Source organism: Podarcis melisellensis (genome assembly GCF_964234715.1).
Source record: "Podarcis melisellensis genome assembly, chromosome: 7".
In the NCBI taxonomy this organism is placed as follows: Eukaryota; Metazoa; Chordata; class Lepidosauria; order Squamata; family Lacertidae; genus Podarcis; species Podarcis melisellensis.
The window spans coordinates 36,625,962-36,643,811 of record NC_138539.1 but is presented as its reverse complement, the minus strand read 5'-3'; the positions used below and the strand labels follow the sequence as shown (position 1 = coordinate 36,643,811).

Genomic DNA, 17,850 nt, shown 5'->3' with positions numbered 1-17,850 from the left:
ACACTAAGTTAAAGTGCCAAAAGAGCACCAAAGCTTAAAAAGTAGGCTGAAACTTGAGGCATCAAATTAAGAAACTGTGGTTTTTTTCCTTCCAAGGAAGGGCCAATTTATCTCTACATACCCACTTCCCCCCGAATTGCAATTTCCTAGGCAATAATAACAGCATGCAAAAGCCTCTTTCCCACTCTGACTGCTGGAAGGGACTTTTGCAAACTGATACACCACTATTTTTCAGAGCGTCTGACCTAAATCTTTATATTGAACTTGATGGACAAAGAAACACAACTGAAGTCAGCTGCATTATCAAATACAGTACATAGACCCCCAGGGCCCCTTCCAACTCTGCAATTCTATCATTCTAACAGCAATATCTGTAGCCCCACCAAATTTACCTGGAGACTCAGGCATCGAAAAATCGTGACTGGATGCTCGAGGAAAACTTTTGAACTTCGGGATAATCCTCCGAGGATGAGGGATTGTAAATAACTGTTTTGGAGTCTGTCCAAACTCTAGGATTTGTGTCAACAGTGCTACTCGCTCATTTGGGTCCATAATACTTCATGGAAAAAGAGAAGAGAAACATATGGATATCAAATTTGGTTATACCACACATTAATCCATCAAGAACAGGAAGTATCTATAACTCCAGTTTATATGTTATGACAACGACAGGTATACATTAACCAGAACTGCTTTTTCTCTTACTTGTGTATGCAAATGGATTTTATATTAACTCCCCAAATATGTCATGCATGTATGCAGTAAGCATCGTTCCTGCTGACATGCACATCAGATTTATGGACCTTACAGAACAAAAATGGAAGCCACAAGACAATTGTTCAAAATAGCTGGCAAAACTACTTTATCATGAGTACATTGTAAGGCCTTAGAGAAAGAAATTATGCTTGTAATGAGCTGATAGGGTACAATGTTCCCATTTTCATAAGCATTTTTGCATTACCAGCTTATGTACACTAGCTTCAGTGTGGAGTTCCTGGGTGTTCAAAATAGAGGTTCCTGGGAGGTTAAGACGGTAAAAGATAAAGGACCCCTGAACGATTAAGTCCAGTCAAAGGTGACTATGGGATGCCGTGCTCATCTTGCTTTTCAGGCTGAGGGAGCCGGCGTTTGTACACAGACAGCTTTCCGGGCCATGTGGCTAGCATGACTAAACTGCTACTGGCACAGAGGACCGTGATGAGTGCGAGAGCACACGGAAACACTGTTTACCTTCTCACCACAGTGCTCCCTATTTATCTACTTGCACTGGTATGCTTTTGAACTGCTAGGTTGCCAGAAGCTGGGGCAGAGCAACAGGAGCTCACCCAGTTGTGCGGATTCAAATCAACAAATCCAAGAGGCTCAGTGGTTTAGACCAGGGGTAGGCAACCTAAGGCTCGTGGGCCAGATGCGGCTCAATCACCTTCTCAATCCGGCCTATGGACGGTCCGGGAATCAGTGTGTTTTTACATGAGTAGAATGTGTCCTTTTATTTAAAATGCATCTCTGGGTTATTTGTGGGACATTGGAATTTATTCATATTCCCCCCAAAAAATATAGTCAGCCCGCCACATGGTCTGAGGGACGGTGGACTGGGCCCAGAAAAAGGTTGCAGACCCCTGGTTTAGACCACAGCGCCGCCCCTCCGGTTGAAACAAATCAGCATCTCCATGCTGAGGACAGTGTGCAAGTGGATACAAGGATGGCAAGGGGTGCAGGCCCAGTGCTCATTTCTGGCCAGTTTAGCCAGCCAAGAAAGCTGCAGTTTCCATGTGTTTCTTACTGTAGAAGCAGGAAACTTGCAGCTTTTCAACTTTTCTTTGTAAGTTATGAGAAATTATTTTTCCCTATCTGCAGTGCCTGCAGTTTAGATGCCGCCAGCTCTGTGGTAAAGGGCACCTCACCAACAAAGTGGGACCTGCAACGCAATGTTGCAGTGCAGAGTGCCTCTTCAAGCGAGCTAGCTATGCCTTCTTCCATGATATTCCCTTCTAGATTTTGTACACACATACACTCTGACAGTCTCTGACAGTCCATCAGCTTTCTGTGGCCAATGAGCATCCTCACTGGACTATTCGGTGGGGTTTCCCAGGAATTGGTTTGTTTGCTTAACTTCTACAAACCCTGAAGATTTCCCAAGTCTGCTAACACCTTCCTTTTATGCATGGATGGTGCTGTTTTGGCTACTCCCAGAAAAGGTTGCTATTAGCACATATGCCTGACTTTTTAAAGAATCCAGCAACAAACAGCCCCATTCCATCAAGATACATACAAAAAGCTCACCACAAAGAAAACTGGTATGAAAACATTTTATGTTGGAAGAGAACATAATATTTTTAATTAAAGTTGGAGGTAATCTGCCCACCCAGTCCTTTACTGTTAACTCATTTACCTGTTCAAGTCTACTCCTCCTTCATAGGTTAATGGATGAAATACTAAAAAGAAGCAGAGAGCAGACACACAAAGTGAAAATGTTTCTGATTACAGGACTGTTGGTTCAACAAAACAATACTACAACACTCTGTCATTCTCACAACCCTGTCACCTTATACATAGTAAATTTCAACTAACTTTATTTTTTAAAAAATTCGCACATCTGACTTTATCATGGCTATAATTTACAGCGTACATAGAAGAATTTCCTAACTGATATGCTCTGCACACCGTGTTCCTTCATGAAAACCCCTGATATTACCACCAGAGAGTTTAACAGTTTAAAGTATCCATTTGCATTTTCTTTTTATAAAAGTGGGGTAGAGGGGAATCACCGTTCTGAGCTGCAATGGCCTCGTTTCCCTTCTGTTTGTAGCCAAACACTAAGTCAATCCATTCATGGAGATGTTCTGACACATACTGGCTTTCTAAAGCGTCTTGGCTCTTCTGGAGAAAATCATCAGCATCTGAAAGAGATGGTGCCAATGTTTCCTTGTTAAGTGAGAATAAAACCCCCACTCCCTCTTCCCTCTCAGCTTTTTTTTAAAAAGAAAGAACTCACTAGAAGCGTTGGGTGATAATACTAATCAGCACTTCGGACATGTTTCGAAGAATCATTTTTCAGGATACAACAACTTTTTATTAAACATACCCAGTGGAATCCTTTTGGTGGCCTTGCAGTAACAGAAGGATTTTTAAAAATGCTTTTATTTATTTTCATGGTACAGAAGATAAATTTTGAGAAAACAATTGTTGCAACAGTAAACAACGAATAACTTGTCCTGACAAAATTACAAACTTTTATCATGCCAAGTTTCATTTGATTCCGTTTTTTGATCCAGTGGATACCTGGAGGGAGGGGATTCCGGCCAATTTGCCCATCGTCTTCCCCCCTCCATGTCACCTTCCACCCTGATGGTTGCAGGTGGGAGAGGGAACTGGCAAAAACTGCCTCTTTTCTGCTGTTACTGAAGTCATCACCTAGATCAAAAGATCCTTCTGTGAGTGCAAAGGCACAAACCGGATTTCACCCATCGTATTTAAATAATGAAAAGAACTACTCTGGATACATGGGAGAAGGAATGGTACAAATACACCGACTATTTCCCAAGCTCTTGAGATGAATGAAAGCAGATCTCCAAAGCAGATTGTTAAGTGCTTCCAAAATTCTATTTACCCGATGCCCAAGGGGGAAGTTCTACATTGTCCACAATCTTTCCTCCTTGCGTCTTCCCCAAGTCCAATTTCAGACTATTCAGTAGGAAACTGGAATCATTTTCATAGAACTCAGGAATCAACTAAAAATAAATAAAAAGTGTGGAACAAGATTGTGTTATTATTACTGCTGCTGCAGTACTTAAAAACTATAATCAGTGTTTCCAAACTTAGCACACAGGGGGGGAAATTTTCATATTGGATGTGACCACACAACAGACTTCGGTGTTTCAAAAGGTATCTCACAGCTTGACTTATGTTCGCTGCTCTGGGTTTTGATTTGAAAAACGAAACAGAAAACCTTCGCATCAAGCAGAACTGGATGACTCAGCTCCCTTGCCAAGTACAGACCACCACTTAAGAGGAAACAAGCATGAGCACTGGCCACTATCCAGAACCTAATTGGGTCCCATTCAGCATAAAGGTCGCCTTATAAACATGGACTGGAACTGCAGATTGTGGGCAAAATATGACAATGCTGCCAAAGACTGCATCCCTGGCAAGTTCTTCTCGTCTTCTCTGCAATATTTAGGAACACTTATTGATGACACATTGCACAAGTTTCCCACTATAGTTCACTGGCCAGTAGGGAAAAGTATAATTCAATGCCACAATACAGGTATGTACTGCTACAAATTGCAGAGGACAAATTGATGCCAAGATGCCCTTATATTGCTGCTGGTTTGCACTCCAGGCGTACCTGGTCATAAGCAGGCTCCTAACCTAGATCCTGGAAGTGCATTCAGACCTAAAAATAGAATCCAGGTGGCCTGCATGGTTTTGCCAGTGAACCTACTAGAATCTACTAGATTAAAGTCGTCTAGAAGGCTTATCATAAACAGCAGCCTACACATAATATGTCAGAAGACATCACTGAGATCATGAAGGTGCTCTGCCAGGTTTCAAGTTTAAGCAGCTGCGTTCTGCCAAATTGGGACACGTTTCCATGTAATTCAGTATTATTGTCTGACTACAGATCAGTCATGAAGAGGTCCCATATAATCTGATTCTTATAACCAGAAATGCTGGGATTCAACATGGGACCTTCTGCATTCAAAGCATGCGTTCTACCATTGAGCTGTGGCCCCATCCCAATGGTTCTGATAAGGCCCTGAACTGATTTATTGTAAATTGTTTCTGCATTCTGTACTTTTAAAAATGGAATGCTGCAAACTCTCAGTAGGCAAGAGGAGAAGAAGAATAATTTGGATTTGATATCCCGCCTTTCACTCCCTTTAAGGAGTCTCAAAGCAGCTAACATTCTCCTTTCCCTTCCTCCCCCACAACAAACACTCTGTGAGGTGAATGCGGCTGAGAGACTTCAGAGAAGTGTGACTGGCCCAAGGTCACCCAGCAGCTGAACGTGGAGGAGCAGAGACGCGAACCCGGTTCCCCAGATTACGAGACTACCGCTCTTAACCATTACACCACACTGGCTCTCAGAGGAAGAATGGAAGCAAGTTAACATAAACGGAAGTATTGGATGCTCTTTACCTCTTTGAAGTCTGTTGCTCCATCTAAACAGTTCTTCCAGGTTTCTGCAATACTGGATATGAATAGCAGGAGAATAAAACAAAAATAAAGTTTCATATATGTCTTATTTCAGAACAAGATTTTGGTACCAAAATAGGTTGTTTATTTATTTTATGTCACCTAATCTTTTAGGAGCCATGCAAAAATTTAGTCTACAAAATCAAAACACAAATAAAACAATATATCAAATGCTGTATCAGCACACAAAAAACAACACCGATACATAAAAGGATTACAATAATTCCATTAGGGTAGATCATAACAGAAACTAAAATAAGCTCCTCAACCTCCAAGTAATACTTAGGAACTTTGGAAACAGAAGGCTCCCTGATACAGAGTGAGGCCACTGTCTCATCCAGTTTAGTACTTGTCCACACTGACAGGCTGTAGTTTCCTGGCATATTCAGACAAGGGTCTTTCCCTTTTCTATCTCAAGATGCTGAGGACTGAAACAAGACCTTCTGCATGTAAATGAGGCATTGTTCACCCCGTGCTATTCTACCCCTCCTGATATGTACTAACTTAGATACTCAACAAAAACACAGCAATGCCATTAAAATACAAGAAACAAACCTGTTGAACATTCTGTCAGGATGATCGAACTTTCCATTTTGTAAGCAAAGCATGTATTCTGGTGCTGTGGAAGCAAGACAGCTCAGATTTCACACCAGTTGAGTCAAGCTTGACGACCACAAACTCAGGAGAACCTTGGCAGGTGACTTACCAACTCTGACAAGATAAAACAGAACGTAACCTGGGGACGAGTAGTGGCTCCCATACATAAACTTTGGTTCTGGCATTTCCCGATAACGTATCTATCAGCGGAGAAAGAGAGAGGGAGAAAAATTGCTCAGTGACAATTTCCTTTGGTGGTTTGTTAAGAGGCTGGGAATCAGATCTGGCCCAATACAATTTGGCGCCTGAGGTGAGCCACAAAATGGTGCCGTCCCCAGCCAGGGAAGAAGTATGAGGGGTGTATGTGAAGCTCTACACTGGAAACAGGGGTGGGAGGTGAGCAAATCCAGCCTCCAAGGAACATGTTGAAGTTATTGCCACTGAGGGAGCAGCAGTGGATGATGCATCCTTGGAGGCCGGATCTGCTGCCTCTGTGGATCCTGCCACTCTTTGTGCAAATATCAAAGCATGTCAACATTGGGCAAACACTTAATGCTGTTCAGATCATGCAGTTTGATAGGAACAGGTGGCTTAACTGCTTTGGGTAGGGAAGGGAAGGGTCAGAGCCAAATAATTCTATATACTAAGTTGCAGTTCAATAGGAAATACACTGAACTTTACTGAAACATGAAATATTTCTCATCCATTATAACATAACTGTCCATATTTAGAAATGCACTAGATCAACTGTGTTTTTTAAAAAAAATACGAAGTGTAAAAAATCACAGAAAACAAATACATACCAACAGTCTTTCAAGCCTTTCTTTATTTAGTGCACCTACTGGCTTACTGAGGTCCCGAAAGGTTTCTGGCTTTGTCAAGTCTACAAAAAGAGTTCAAAAGAATTAATCTTCTGCAACAACTAAACAGCAACGGCCAGTGATTTTTTTTTCTCCTTTCCAGTGCATTTGGAAAAGTACTACCATGGCAAATCTTATCCAACTGCCAACTTTCTCATATTAGCCCTTAATTTTTTAAAACCACAACTGCAAGTTTCATTTTGCAGGAATTGGGACAAAATAAGACACACATGTCATCACTAACATTCACTCATTAGTTTGGCTATGAACCAAGAATAAGGATCCACTTATACCACAAAATGGAGTGCACTTTCTCTGCTTTTGAAGACTCTCCACCCCACCAAGTTGATGGACTCCTGGAATCAGAGCCAGTCTAGAGAGAGGAAAGACTGAAGCAGCAGAGTACCTGAAGATAAAGGGAGGGGGCAGGAAAAAGAGGGCAGATTCCACTTTCATCCACAGCACACTCCATTTAGTGAACATAGGAGATCCCCATACTTTTGCTTTTTGCTAAACTTGCGCTCAGTGGTTTGGCTATGCATGCGTACATCTGTGTTTGCCTCAAGTTTACCGAATCAGGAAGGCAGAGTATTAAGGCACCCATTTTACTTTTGGAGCCATTTTAGTTCTGAATGGTAGCCTGTCTGTGAAATTGTAAACTCTGTTATGCTTCCTTCAATATCTCAAAACAGCATTTATATCAATCAAGTTAATAGTTCTCCAAAATGGTTTGACAGTTGTTGTTTTACTCTTCCTGAGAGAAGCAAATTGAGGCAAAGGCAGATCTAGCTTAACATACATGCTTTGAAAGTTCTAAACACAGGTATCCCCAAACTGTTGATAATGATCTCAAACTCCACTGGATTTTGTGCAAGCCTTGCTGAATGAACAGAGGCTATGCAGCAATGTTTATTGGATTACTCAAATTCTGCTTAGCTCCATGTACTATGATCATTAGCATTTGACCCTCACCTTTTCGCTGATTCAGTTTTAAATTTTCATGACACAACCTGCATATTCCTTATATGAAGTTCACTAAACCACTGAATGCCGAGCAACTACTTAACTGAGTGCTATGCACCACTGACATCACAGACAGACAAATGCAATGCAACGAAGAGGCTGGAATAAGAAGCAGCCTCTGGCAACCTAAGAATCAGAATTTACAAGAAGCATGCTCTGCACTATCCCATGACATTCACACTTAAAATAGAAAGTAGCAATTCCTTGCTCTTGTTCTTCTACACAGGTTCTTACCCAATTCTGAACTAGAATAATCAGCTATGATCCATGGAAACACGGGATACTGGGAGAGGTCATTGCAGCTCCGATCAGCCAGATTGTTGAGGTGAAGGAGGTACTGGTAGTTGGAAATATGCCCTCGTTGCCATTGTAACATGTAACTCTCTGCTGTGTGCTCTGTAACATGATTCTCTAGACACCAGACAACAGAGAGCAGAGGAGAGATAAAGGCCATTTGAAACGACTCTTCTGGAAGCATTGCATACCTAACGGGCATAACGGGTGCACTATTAGTTTTCTCTACACTTATCCTTCAAGGCATCTAGGGCTTTCAGTCATCACTCATGAGGCAAGGCAGACCATTGGCCTGACAAATAACAACAAAAACAACAATTTATTATTTATACCCCGCCCATCTGGCTGGGCTTCCCCAGCCACTCTGGGTGGCTTCCAACAAAATATTAAAATACCGTAATACATCAAACATTAAAAGCTTCCCTAAACAGGGCTGCCTTCAGATGCCTTCTAAAAATCTGGTAGTTGTTCTCTTTGACATCTGGTGGGAGGGCGTTCCACAGGGTGGGTGCCACTACCACCCTGGTTCCCTGTAACTTGGCTTCTCGCAGTGAGGGAACCGCCAGAAGGCCCTCGGTGCTGGACCTCAGTGTCCAGGTAGAACGATGGGGGGGGGGAATGCTCCTTCAGATATACTTCAGATAAACTGTTCACTGACCACCAAGATGAGCAGATTAAACAATCTACCTCAAATTCACTAACAAGTCTTTCCTGGTCCTTCTATAGCATGTGCGCCCAGTTATGAAATGGGAAGGATAACGTGGGGGCAGGGAAGAAAGGAACCATGACAGTGAGAACAATATATTGTCAGACAGGGATTCCACTCCCTTAATTTTTTCTGCAAGGGCTTCACAAAGTAGCATTTAATGGGAACTAAATAAAGGAGACACAGATAGGCTGAGATGGCAATGCTTAAGGATGGAAGAGAGGGGGATAAAAGGCTACAACAGGGAACAGAAGCCCAGGGCAGCACTCTTGCAGGACAATACAAGTTAGGAGTGTGTGTATGTAGGAACAGGATTGTCAGTGATGAGTAAGGGATTTTTTCCACTTTCATATGTTCATGGATAACAATGCATGCCAACTGCAAATAAATATTAGGTAGGCTTCTCATTATCAAAGTTTTTAGCTTTGTTTACTAAATGCAAGTAAAATAAACATACTAATTTTGATCATTCTCTTAGGTAATATACACTGGGGGAAAATCGCTTTGCATTGGAATTTTTTCTGATGCATACTACCCTAACCTGCATTAAAAAAAAAATCAAATGCAAAATTCTCTATGAAACCCACATTACTGTCACTTGCCCTGCAACTTAAGGCAGCATTTGACCAGCTGCAAATGTCCAGTTGCTTTCTACTACTCATCCTACACATTACTGCTTTAAGGTGGTACTCAGAATTTTCAGTTCTAGATCTCCACAAAGTCAAAAGCAACTTCTAATTCAACTTGTTAGCGTTAATTTCATTCCAACTTCACATTCATTCCAAAATAATAATACACACTTAACTTCCCCTCAAGTTTAAATCTATACCAAAACAAAAACAAAAAACACGAGACAAACTGTATCTCACATATCCCAATTTGCCAAAGAAAACAGTTGTTTATACCTAAATATGTTGCCATGAAGAAATAGGCATTGTCTCTGTCCTGAGTGTTGTAGAACTTCAAATAGATGTCCGAACACAGATTGTTCTCGGTGCAAAATACTTCGAGACCCTTTCAAAATTGGAGAGAGACAGAAGTGAAAAAGTTCATCAGGCAGCTTTATAATTCAGGATACTAGTATAGTTCAGGTGAAACAAAGCCTCTGGTATTTTTGTTGTTGTCCTCATATTAGAAGTTGTTTGTCAGAGGAATACAAGCTATTCTCTATACACCAATGAAAGGTACAGCATATAACATAGTTCTAAACCTACTATGCTTTTACTAGAAGGGCAATTGTTGCTACTTTCAATTTTTTCTGTCAAATTTTCTCTGCTCAACACATTTGTTCACAAGAGCTATCATAGGTTTTATAGAAATGTGCAAGACAGATATGAACATTGCAACATGATATGACGTGTTTTAATCCATGATAGGACTTGCCATGCCATAACCTACTGAGCAACTGCACTGTAACCAGGTACCTTTATTCCCCAATCATACGGTTGACACAGATAAGCCAACATGAATATCAAACTAGAGCCACAGTTTGAGGGAATGGCACAAAAACTGTTCTTCTTGGAATGTCAAGATGCAAGTTTAAACAACGAAGCACATTTGTGCGACCAAGGGACAAGAGCAAAATTTAATCTTACCAACGGCAATAGACCGTGCCTTCTTTTATAGATACGTCTGACACTATGCAGCATCACCTGAACCACCGGCTTCTGTAACGAAATGCACAGAACAAAAATATATATAATACTCCCAATTTTGTTTATAGTAGTGGCGGGGCTGCCTTTCCACCATTCAAGCTTCTGGGGGCCACATAGCATTGGTGGGTGGGGCCTGAGGCAAAACTAGGCAGAGCAACAAATGTGAATTCGGGCTTTGTACTGTGTAATCTAGTTCCTAGAGAGCCAGTGAGGTGTAGTGGTTAAGAGCAGTAGATCTGTAATCTGGGGAACCGGGTTCGCGTCTCCGCTCCTCCACATGCAGCTGCTGGGTGCCCTTGGGCCAGTCACACTTCTCTGAAGTCTCTCAGCCCCACTCACCTCACAGAGTGTTTGTTGTGGGGGAGGAAGGGAAAGGAGAATGTTAGCCGCTTTGAGACTCCTTAGGGTAGTGATAAAGCGGGATATCAAATCCAAACTCTTCTTCTTCCTTAATTATAGAATAGAGAGCTGGAAGGTACCCTGAGGATCATCTATGTAATGTAAGAATACGCAGCTGTCCCGTATAGGGATTGAAACAAAACCTTGGTGTTATCAGCACCATGCTCTAACCAATTGAGCTAGCCAATTCAAGCAAGAAAATACTATGTAAGGACTCATTTGAGACAGGCAAAAACACCCAAGGAGGCTGCAAAGCAGAACTGGTAAGGGCTGTGGCCCGGGAAGAAAGGAAGTGGTTGTGGTCTGGGAAGTCCCAGAGGCCTGGCAGAGAGGCCTTGAGGGCTGCTTCTGAGGGCTTAGGTAAACCTTCTCCATTTTACAGGATTGGGAATTTCCCTCTATATTCCATTGTTATCCAGAGCCAATTTTACATGCAAAAAATAAATAGTGAATTTAAAAATCAAATCAAAATCAAAGCCTATTAGTTGCAAAGGAGTTGCATTTGTAATTAATTACCTAGGTTACCTATATGCATTCCAAGAAAGGCCAACTTGAAATAGTTTGATGGATAAGCTGTTTGTTGGCTGTGGAAATCAAACTTGTGACTAAGGATTAAGAATCCTTTTCCACCATTTTACACGGACTCCAAATCTGACTGTAATATATGAAACACCCAATGGCATAAGCGACAGCTCACTACACATACTGATTTGAAAACGAAGAAACAAGACTGCACAGTGCGCCTCATTTATGAGGAATTGTAGTATTTATAGTTTGCTAACAGTCTCAACTTCTTTAACATTCTGGTTGAATCAGTGAATATCAACAACAGACAAAAAGTTGAAGGTAATGTTCACTAGATGAAGCATCTGAAAATGTGACATTTCTAAGTGGAACCTGAAATCTATATCCTAACTTCAACTGGTAGTAACCCAACTCAGAGCTCAAATAGAAGCCAGGGGTTTAGGATTCCCCACCTCTACACACTACAAAAATATTCAAAGGGTGGAGGAGAGACAAGAAGGGATGAACTTCAGTAAGCCACCAGTGAGTGGCAGAGCACTATTTGCCTCCATAGTGGAGAACCTTTGAGACTCCAGATGTTGAACTCGCTCCCATCAATGCCAGCCAGCATGGCCAACAATCATGCATGTGAGGCATAGTTCAACAATATCTGGAGGCTCAGAGGGTCCCCACGCTTGTTCTACCTGAAATATAATGACTGGTATGATTCTCCAACTGGAAATTCAAAATGGGCACAGTGACAGCTTTCATTGGAGAAACTTAGCCCTGGCATGTGAATTATGAATTATGGAGAAACAGAACTGAGAATTTGGAAACTTCCACAGACTCAAGCTAGAGATCCATCAAGGCTGCCCCTGATGCTCACTTGTGTGGCTCATAGGAAAACCTCACATAAGCACTTTGAGACACTTTAGACAGTTATTTGCTCATGGTTCAAAGAACAGCAGGATGGAAATTTTTAGTGCAGTTTACTTACAGGGTAGCCATTAAGAGGCTGGAAATACAAGTTTGCATCAGTGATGCATACAAGTCCTGGATTAGTCACCAACGGAGTGACCATTTCAGCTTTGCATTCCATATGCAACGTTTCAGAAACATTTTGAAATCTAGAAGAGGAACAAACTACAATTATTTTGTTCAATGCAGGCACCTGCTTAAAGTTAGCTGCGTTATCTCACACCTCTTAATGTGTTTTTTAAAAGACAAAGTTCACTTCTATTTTCGAATTTCTATTAACAAATAATAATTCTCTTTACGTCACCTTTATAATCTGCAATAACCTGAAGACTCCTCAGCACATAATGCATTGCAGAATTTATAGAATTTTTTTTCTGTTTTCAGAATAAAACAAAGGAACAAGGATGCCCCACATTTTTCACATTTAGGCATATTTGGACATTTTCTCTGGTCTCAATAACTGAATTATTTTACTCTAGCATTCATATGAAATGCGTAGAACTTGACAGAGGGAAGGGGAACAGGGGAACTCCTAGGCCAGGCTTCCTCCAGATGTTTTTGGCCTACAACTCCCATGATCCCTAGCTAGCAGGACCAGTGGTCAGGGATGATGGGAATTGTAGTCTCAAAACATCTGGAGGGAGAGGTTGAGGAATCCTGGCCTAGTGTGTAACTGGTTAGGGAAGCATTAAAGGAAGCAGATGACTCCTGCTGCTAGCACACTATTTGCCTTACATCATCCTATGCAGATGGTTTCTAAAAACAGGAAATGAAATTCAAAAGCAAGGAATTTTTATGATGTGAATTATTTATATTAAGAAGCATACCTGTTCTTATCAAATGGTGTCCTGGCCAAACGTGACTGCAATATAGCAGTTATCTAATTTGGAAAAAGGAAACAATACATTACATTTTGGACATGAACTTAAGACATTAGTTTCCACTAATACAACATCCATAGTATATATTTACCATAGCAGCCTGGTCCCCCAGTTTGTCCAGGTGAGATGCCCTGTACAGCTGTTTAAAAATAAAAGCAAGAAGATTAAAGTAAGAGTTTCTTTACATATATCTAATGCACCTGAAGTCCCCAGGGATAGGTTAGGCCTGTAGAAAAGCATTCTGCACCAGATTCATTTCCACTTCCAGGCATGTGTTTGTGGCACAGCTGCCTCCACAACCACAAGTCACTATTTAATACCTATATGAATCTTCTGGGAGCGCTCATTATAGGTTTGAGGGCAATGCTTCTAACACTCAGCTTTATTTCTCTTTAACATCTGAATCAGGAGACATTGTCTAGTCCAGAGACGGCCAACTCCTAAGAGACTGCAATCTACTCACAGTCCAGGTCAAAGTTGTTCAGCTTTTTTTAGGGAGGAAAGTCCTGGTTTTTTAGGGGTTCAGGGCGAAGTTGCAGAGCTTTATTAGTGAGAAAGGGGAAAAGTTGCTCACCGAAAGATCGCTAAGGAAACAATCAGCCTAAGAAAACTCCGTCTTCCATTCTGGAGATCGTGCAACAATAGAGGACAGGGCATGGCCGGATTCTATTTTACCACCGCTAAGGAAAGGGAGTCAGCGATCTACCGCGATCTACCAAAACCTCCCAGGGATCTACCAGTAGATCACGATTGACCTATTGGACACCCCTGGTCTAGTCCATGGGCCAGTGCTTGGACGCATCTTGGATGCAGTGGTGAGATGGACGAGGAAAACAATCTGAGATTGAATCCTGGCAAGAATGAGGTACTGAGGCTGAGTGGTCCCTATTTCCAAGAAATTGGTCAACTGCCTATTCTGGATGGGGACCCACCCTCCTTGGAGGTTTGCAGTCTGGAGATAACTAGCTCTGTCACTGGAGGCCTAGGTAGCCTCAGTGGCGAGAAGTGCCATATACCAACTGAGTGGCCATTTCCTGGACCAGGAAAGCTTGTAGTTCAAGATTCGGTTATGGACAAGATCAAACCTGTCCGAGGAGGAACTATTTGCACCTGTATGAGCTATCTGCTCAATTTTTTTTATACTACAAAGGGGATTTTATGCTCCTTTGTAGGTGCAAAAACAATGCACAATTGCCATTTGCCATCATGTCAAATTGCATTCTCACCTGGTGAAGGGTATGCAGAACATCGTCAACTTTCCCAGCAACGTCCAGTTGAAACAGGTATTCAGTTTTACCCTAACAAAGAAAAGTGAACCATTAAAAATTACATTGAAACCCAGGGGGGGGGGGGAAACACCCATTTACCACACTTTTAAAGAAAAACAACTGTTAAAATAGGCAAGGACTACAGCTCAGTGGTCCAACACATGCTCTTTATGCAAAAGGTCCCAGGAATCTGCAAAGACTCCTGCCTGAAATGTCAGAGAGATGCTGACACTCCAGATAGAGCAGGGATAACCACCACAGTGCACTCCAGAGGCTGCTGGACTACAATTTCCATCACCCCTGACCACAGGCCATGCCAGTGGGAACAATGGGAGTTTGAGCCCATTATGTCTAGAAGGCACCAGCATGGCCATCTCTGCATAGACAACACTGAGCTAAATGGACCAACGGTCTGAGTCTGTATATTCTTTTTAGAAAAACATGCTTGTCCTCCAGTCTGTGCACTTGTTACACCTGCACAGCAGTGATGCTACCCGCTGCATTTGCAAGCTATGGGGCTGCTCTCTTCTGAGGATTTTCAGGCTGTTCACATTAGGATATGAACTGCAAAGCAAGAGTTTTCACGAGGTTGCGTATGATGTCATACGCATAAATACCCCTTTGCAAGTAACCTGACATGAAGCTGACTATACCACTCAAATGTCAGAGAATGGAAGTTTCCGGATGAGAAGATGTACAAGGGACTCATATTTCAGCTTTTGCACTTCATGCAATAATAGACAGAATGGAGAAGTAACAAATATCACCTTGTGGGTAACATGAACTGTCCTTACAACTGGTTCTAACAAGTTTTTAAGGAGAGGTTGGGTGGGCATCTATCATGGATACTTTAGTTAAGATTCCTGCATTGGAGAGGGTTGGACTAGATGACCCTTGGGTCCCTCCCAACGCTATAATTCTATGATTTCAATTCAGATAAAGCAGGCACCCAAGTCACATGTACATTGACCTTCTACATTTCAGTGTAATATTTTTAGTCCTTTCCATGAGCAGCAATATAGGATCTACAATAGCTGTTTTACTAGCCCCCTAGTTTCTTCAAACTCTTTTTCATGCTTGTAGTATTTGGTGAACAAAACAAATGCCTTTACAAACACCATTCATCTATTTCCCCAAGAACTGCTACATATCTGCGTTCTCTCTCGCTCAAACACAAGTCTTTGCTTTCTTTTAGTGAACTTCCTCAAATAACTTACTGCTACTATTCTTTCAGGAACAACAGGCTTTATGACATTAAGATATTTGCATGCAAGGAGCAGGGTAAATATATACTCACTCTTTCCATTTTAAAGGGTGCAATGACATTTTGCTCTTTCGTAAGAAAAGCCTAAGAAAGAGGATAGTTTATTGAGAGTGCTTTTGGGAAACAGTTTTTGGAATTTTTAAAAAACTACATTGAGAATAAATTTTCGTATTTGTCTTTCTTCATTGTTCCCCAAATGCTACTGTTTTCAGTCCTTAAATGTTATCTCATCTTTCTCTTTCGTAATGTAAAATTACATCCGTGTTTCAACATCTCATTCCCCCCCCCCCCACACCATCACTTACCAAACCTGATTGTTTTATTATGTTTTTATACATGTTGGAAGCCACCCAGAGTGGCTGGGACAACCCAGCCAGATGGGCGGGGTATAAATATATTGTATTGTATTGCATTGTATTGCATTAATTATATTTATTATAATTATTCCTCCTTGAATTTTTCTCTTCCTATTACTTGAAATGCACCTTCCATCACCTATCGCCTTAAAGCCATTTCTAAAACCCATCTAATGCAGAAGTTAAAATTGAAATAAATTTAAACAAAACTTTTAAATCATACTTTTCCTTGTCAAGAGACCATCTCAACAGCTGATAGCCAGTTGGTTATTTTCCTCTTGAAGGCTCATAGCTCAGGGGTGGAGCAATTGCTTTGCATGCAGAAGACTTCCATGTCAACCCCCAACATCCTGCCACTCTTGCTGAACCTCCTCCCACCTACCATCTTTGTTTTTCAGTTATCATCGTATTAGAAGACTTTTAATGGTTACATGAACTGCATTTTTTGGATAAATCATCTTATCTGTAGCTCTAATCTGTGCCCTCCCATTATTCACAACCACAATTTATCTGATATCTCTGTTCAAATATATATTCTGTCAGGTTTATTCAGCAGCAGAATAAACTCATTTGTATGTCAATGTTACTTAACAGCTAACACCCTATCATTAAAAACATTGCTATGGGTACATTTCCGCACAAATTAACATGATGGACTGTGATTGCACTATACTATGTATATGTAATTTTTAAGCCACACAACAAGAAAGTCCCTGGTTAGTCTGATTTTCAACTAAATGAGTTTAGGATTCTGTTAAACCTAACCCTTTACTAAATTCTGGAGAATGAGGAACTTACCTGATTGGATAAAATAGAAATCTGTCCAGGGAGTTCCCTAAAACACAGATGTGAAAACCAATTAAAACCACAAGCTAAAAAGAAAAGGAAAAATTCTCTATAAACACTTTCAAAAAATCACATACCCTGCATAGAAATCATTTGTGTCACTATCCTCTGGTGCTTCTATTTTAATGCAGTCTCTCAATGGAATCTATATGAATTTACATAAATATACATTAATTTATTTTCTTTTGAAACTGAAGACAACCACAAACCATTGTCATCAGTTACTAACGTACTTACTTTAATAATGGGGTGGCTTATTTCATCAGGTTCAAATATCACTGATTTTGAGCAGATTTTTAATGACCCCCTGATTTTCCTAAGAGTTGAAAAAACATTTAAAAGTTAGTGCAGAATTCTAAGCAGATGTAACACCATAACTTCTCCAGTGTTCTCAGTTTTATGGAAGTGTTATTGTACCTTCTTTCTCCCCCATCCTTGTTAAAAATGTAATTAGCTGTATGCTGTTCGAAGTAGTATTCCTCCAGATTAAGGAGTAGCAAGGAAAACCTGCAAACAACAAAAGCAAAATTATTACTATTTGACTATCACAGCACTTTACGCTTTACTAAAGGAGTGAGGAACCTGTGACCTTCCAGGTGTTCTTGAACTACAATTTCTAAGATCCCTCACCACTAGCCATTTTGCACAGGTTCCCCACCCCAATTACTGTATTCAGAATAAATTTACTTTGTCCACAGCTTTCATACAAACATGAAGAAAAATGTTTTTAGAGAAAGAGCTACAGTGGTGCCTCGCTAGACGAAAAGAATTCGTTCCGCGATTCTCTTCGTCTAGCAGTTCTCTTCGTCTAGCGGTTCTCTTCGTCTAGCGGTTCTCTTCGTCTAGCGAAGCAAGCCCATTGACAGCTTAGTGGATTAGCGCTACAGCTGTCAAGCGGCTTCCAGCGATCAGCTGTTAAGCGGCTTATCAGCGGAACAGCTGATAAGCGGCTTAGTGGCTTAAGGGCGAAAAAAGTGAAAAAAACCCACGAGGGGACGCAAGATTTTTTCGTCTTGCGAA

At 41.1% G+C, this 17,850-nt stretch overlaps 1 protein-coding gene across 2 annotated transcripts in view; it reads right to left on the bottom strand.

Annotated features, from left to right (window-relative positions):
• NSMAF (neutral sphingomyelinase activation associated factor) overlaps nucleotides 1-17,850 on the bottom strand; it is a 37,999-nt gene that overhangs the window by 8,789 nt on the left and 11,360 nt on the right. For both annotated transcript variants that reach the window (XM_081917519.1, XM_081917520.1), the window contains exons 2-21: nucleotides 17,248-17,337; nucleotides 17,068-17,146; nucleotides 16,908-16,975; nucleotides 16,783-16,819; nucleotides 15,662-15,712; nucleotides 14,323-14,394; nucleotides 13,188-13,235; nucleotides 13,043-13,095; nucleotides 12,235-12,364; nucleotides 10,275-10,346; nucleotides 9,585-9,693; nucleotides 7,914-8,090; nucleotides 6,600-6,679; nucleotides 5,906-5,996; nucleotides 5,755-5,818; nucleotides 5,143-5,194; nucleotides 3,611-3,731; nucleotides 2,769-2,900; nucleotides 2,393-2,435; nucleotides 393-556 (exon numbers count right to left, since the gene is read on the bottom strand). In XM_081917519.1, the coding sequence (XP_081773645.1) occupies nucleotides 393-556; nucleotides 2,393-2,435; nucleotides 2,769-2,900; nucleotides 3,611-3,731; nucleotides 5,143-5,194; nucleotides 5,755-5,818; nucleotides 5,906-5,996; nucleotides 6,600-6,679; nucleotides 7,914-8,090; nucleotides 9,585-9,693; nucleotides 10,275-10,346; nucleotides 12,235-12,364; nucleotides 13,043-13,095; nucleotides 13,188-13,235; nucleotides 14,323-14,394; nucleotides 15,662-15,712; nucleotides 16,783-16,819; nucleotides 16,908-16,975; nucleotides 17,068-17,146; nucleotides 17,248-17,337 (1,733 nt within the window). The remainder of the gene's footprint in view (nucleotides 1-392; nucleotides 557-2,392; nucleotides 2,436-2,768; nucleotides 2,901-3,610; nucleotides 3,732-5,142; nucleotides 5,195-5,754; nucleotides 5,819-5,905; nucleotides 5,997-6,599; nucleotides 6,680-7,913; nucleotides 8,091-9,584; nucleotides 9,694-10,274; nucleotides 10,347-12,234; nucleotides 12,365-13,042; nucleotides 13,096-13,187; nucleotides 13,236-14,322; nucleotides 14,395-15,661; nucleotides 15,713-16,782; nucleotides 16,820-16,907; nucleotides 16,976-17,067; nucleotides 17,147-17,247; nucleotides 17,338-17,850) is intronic.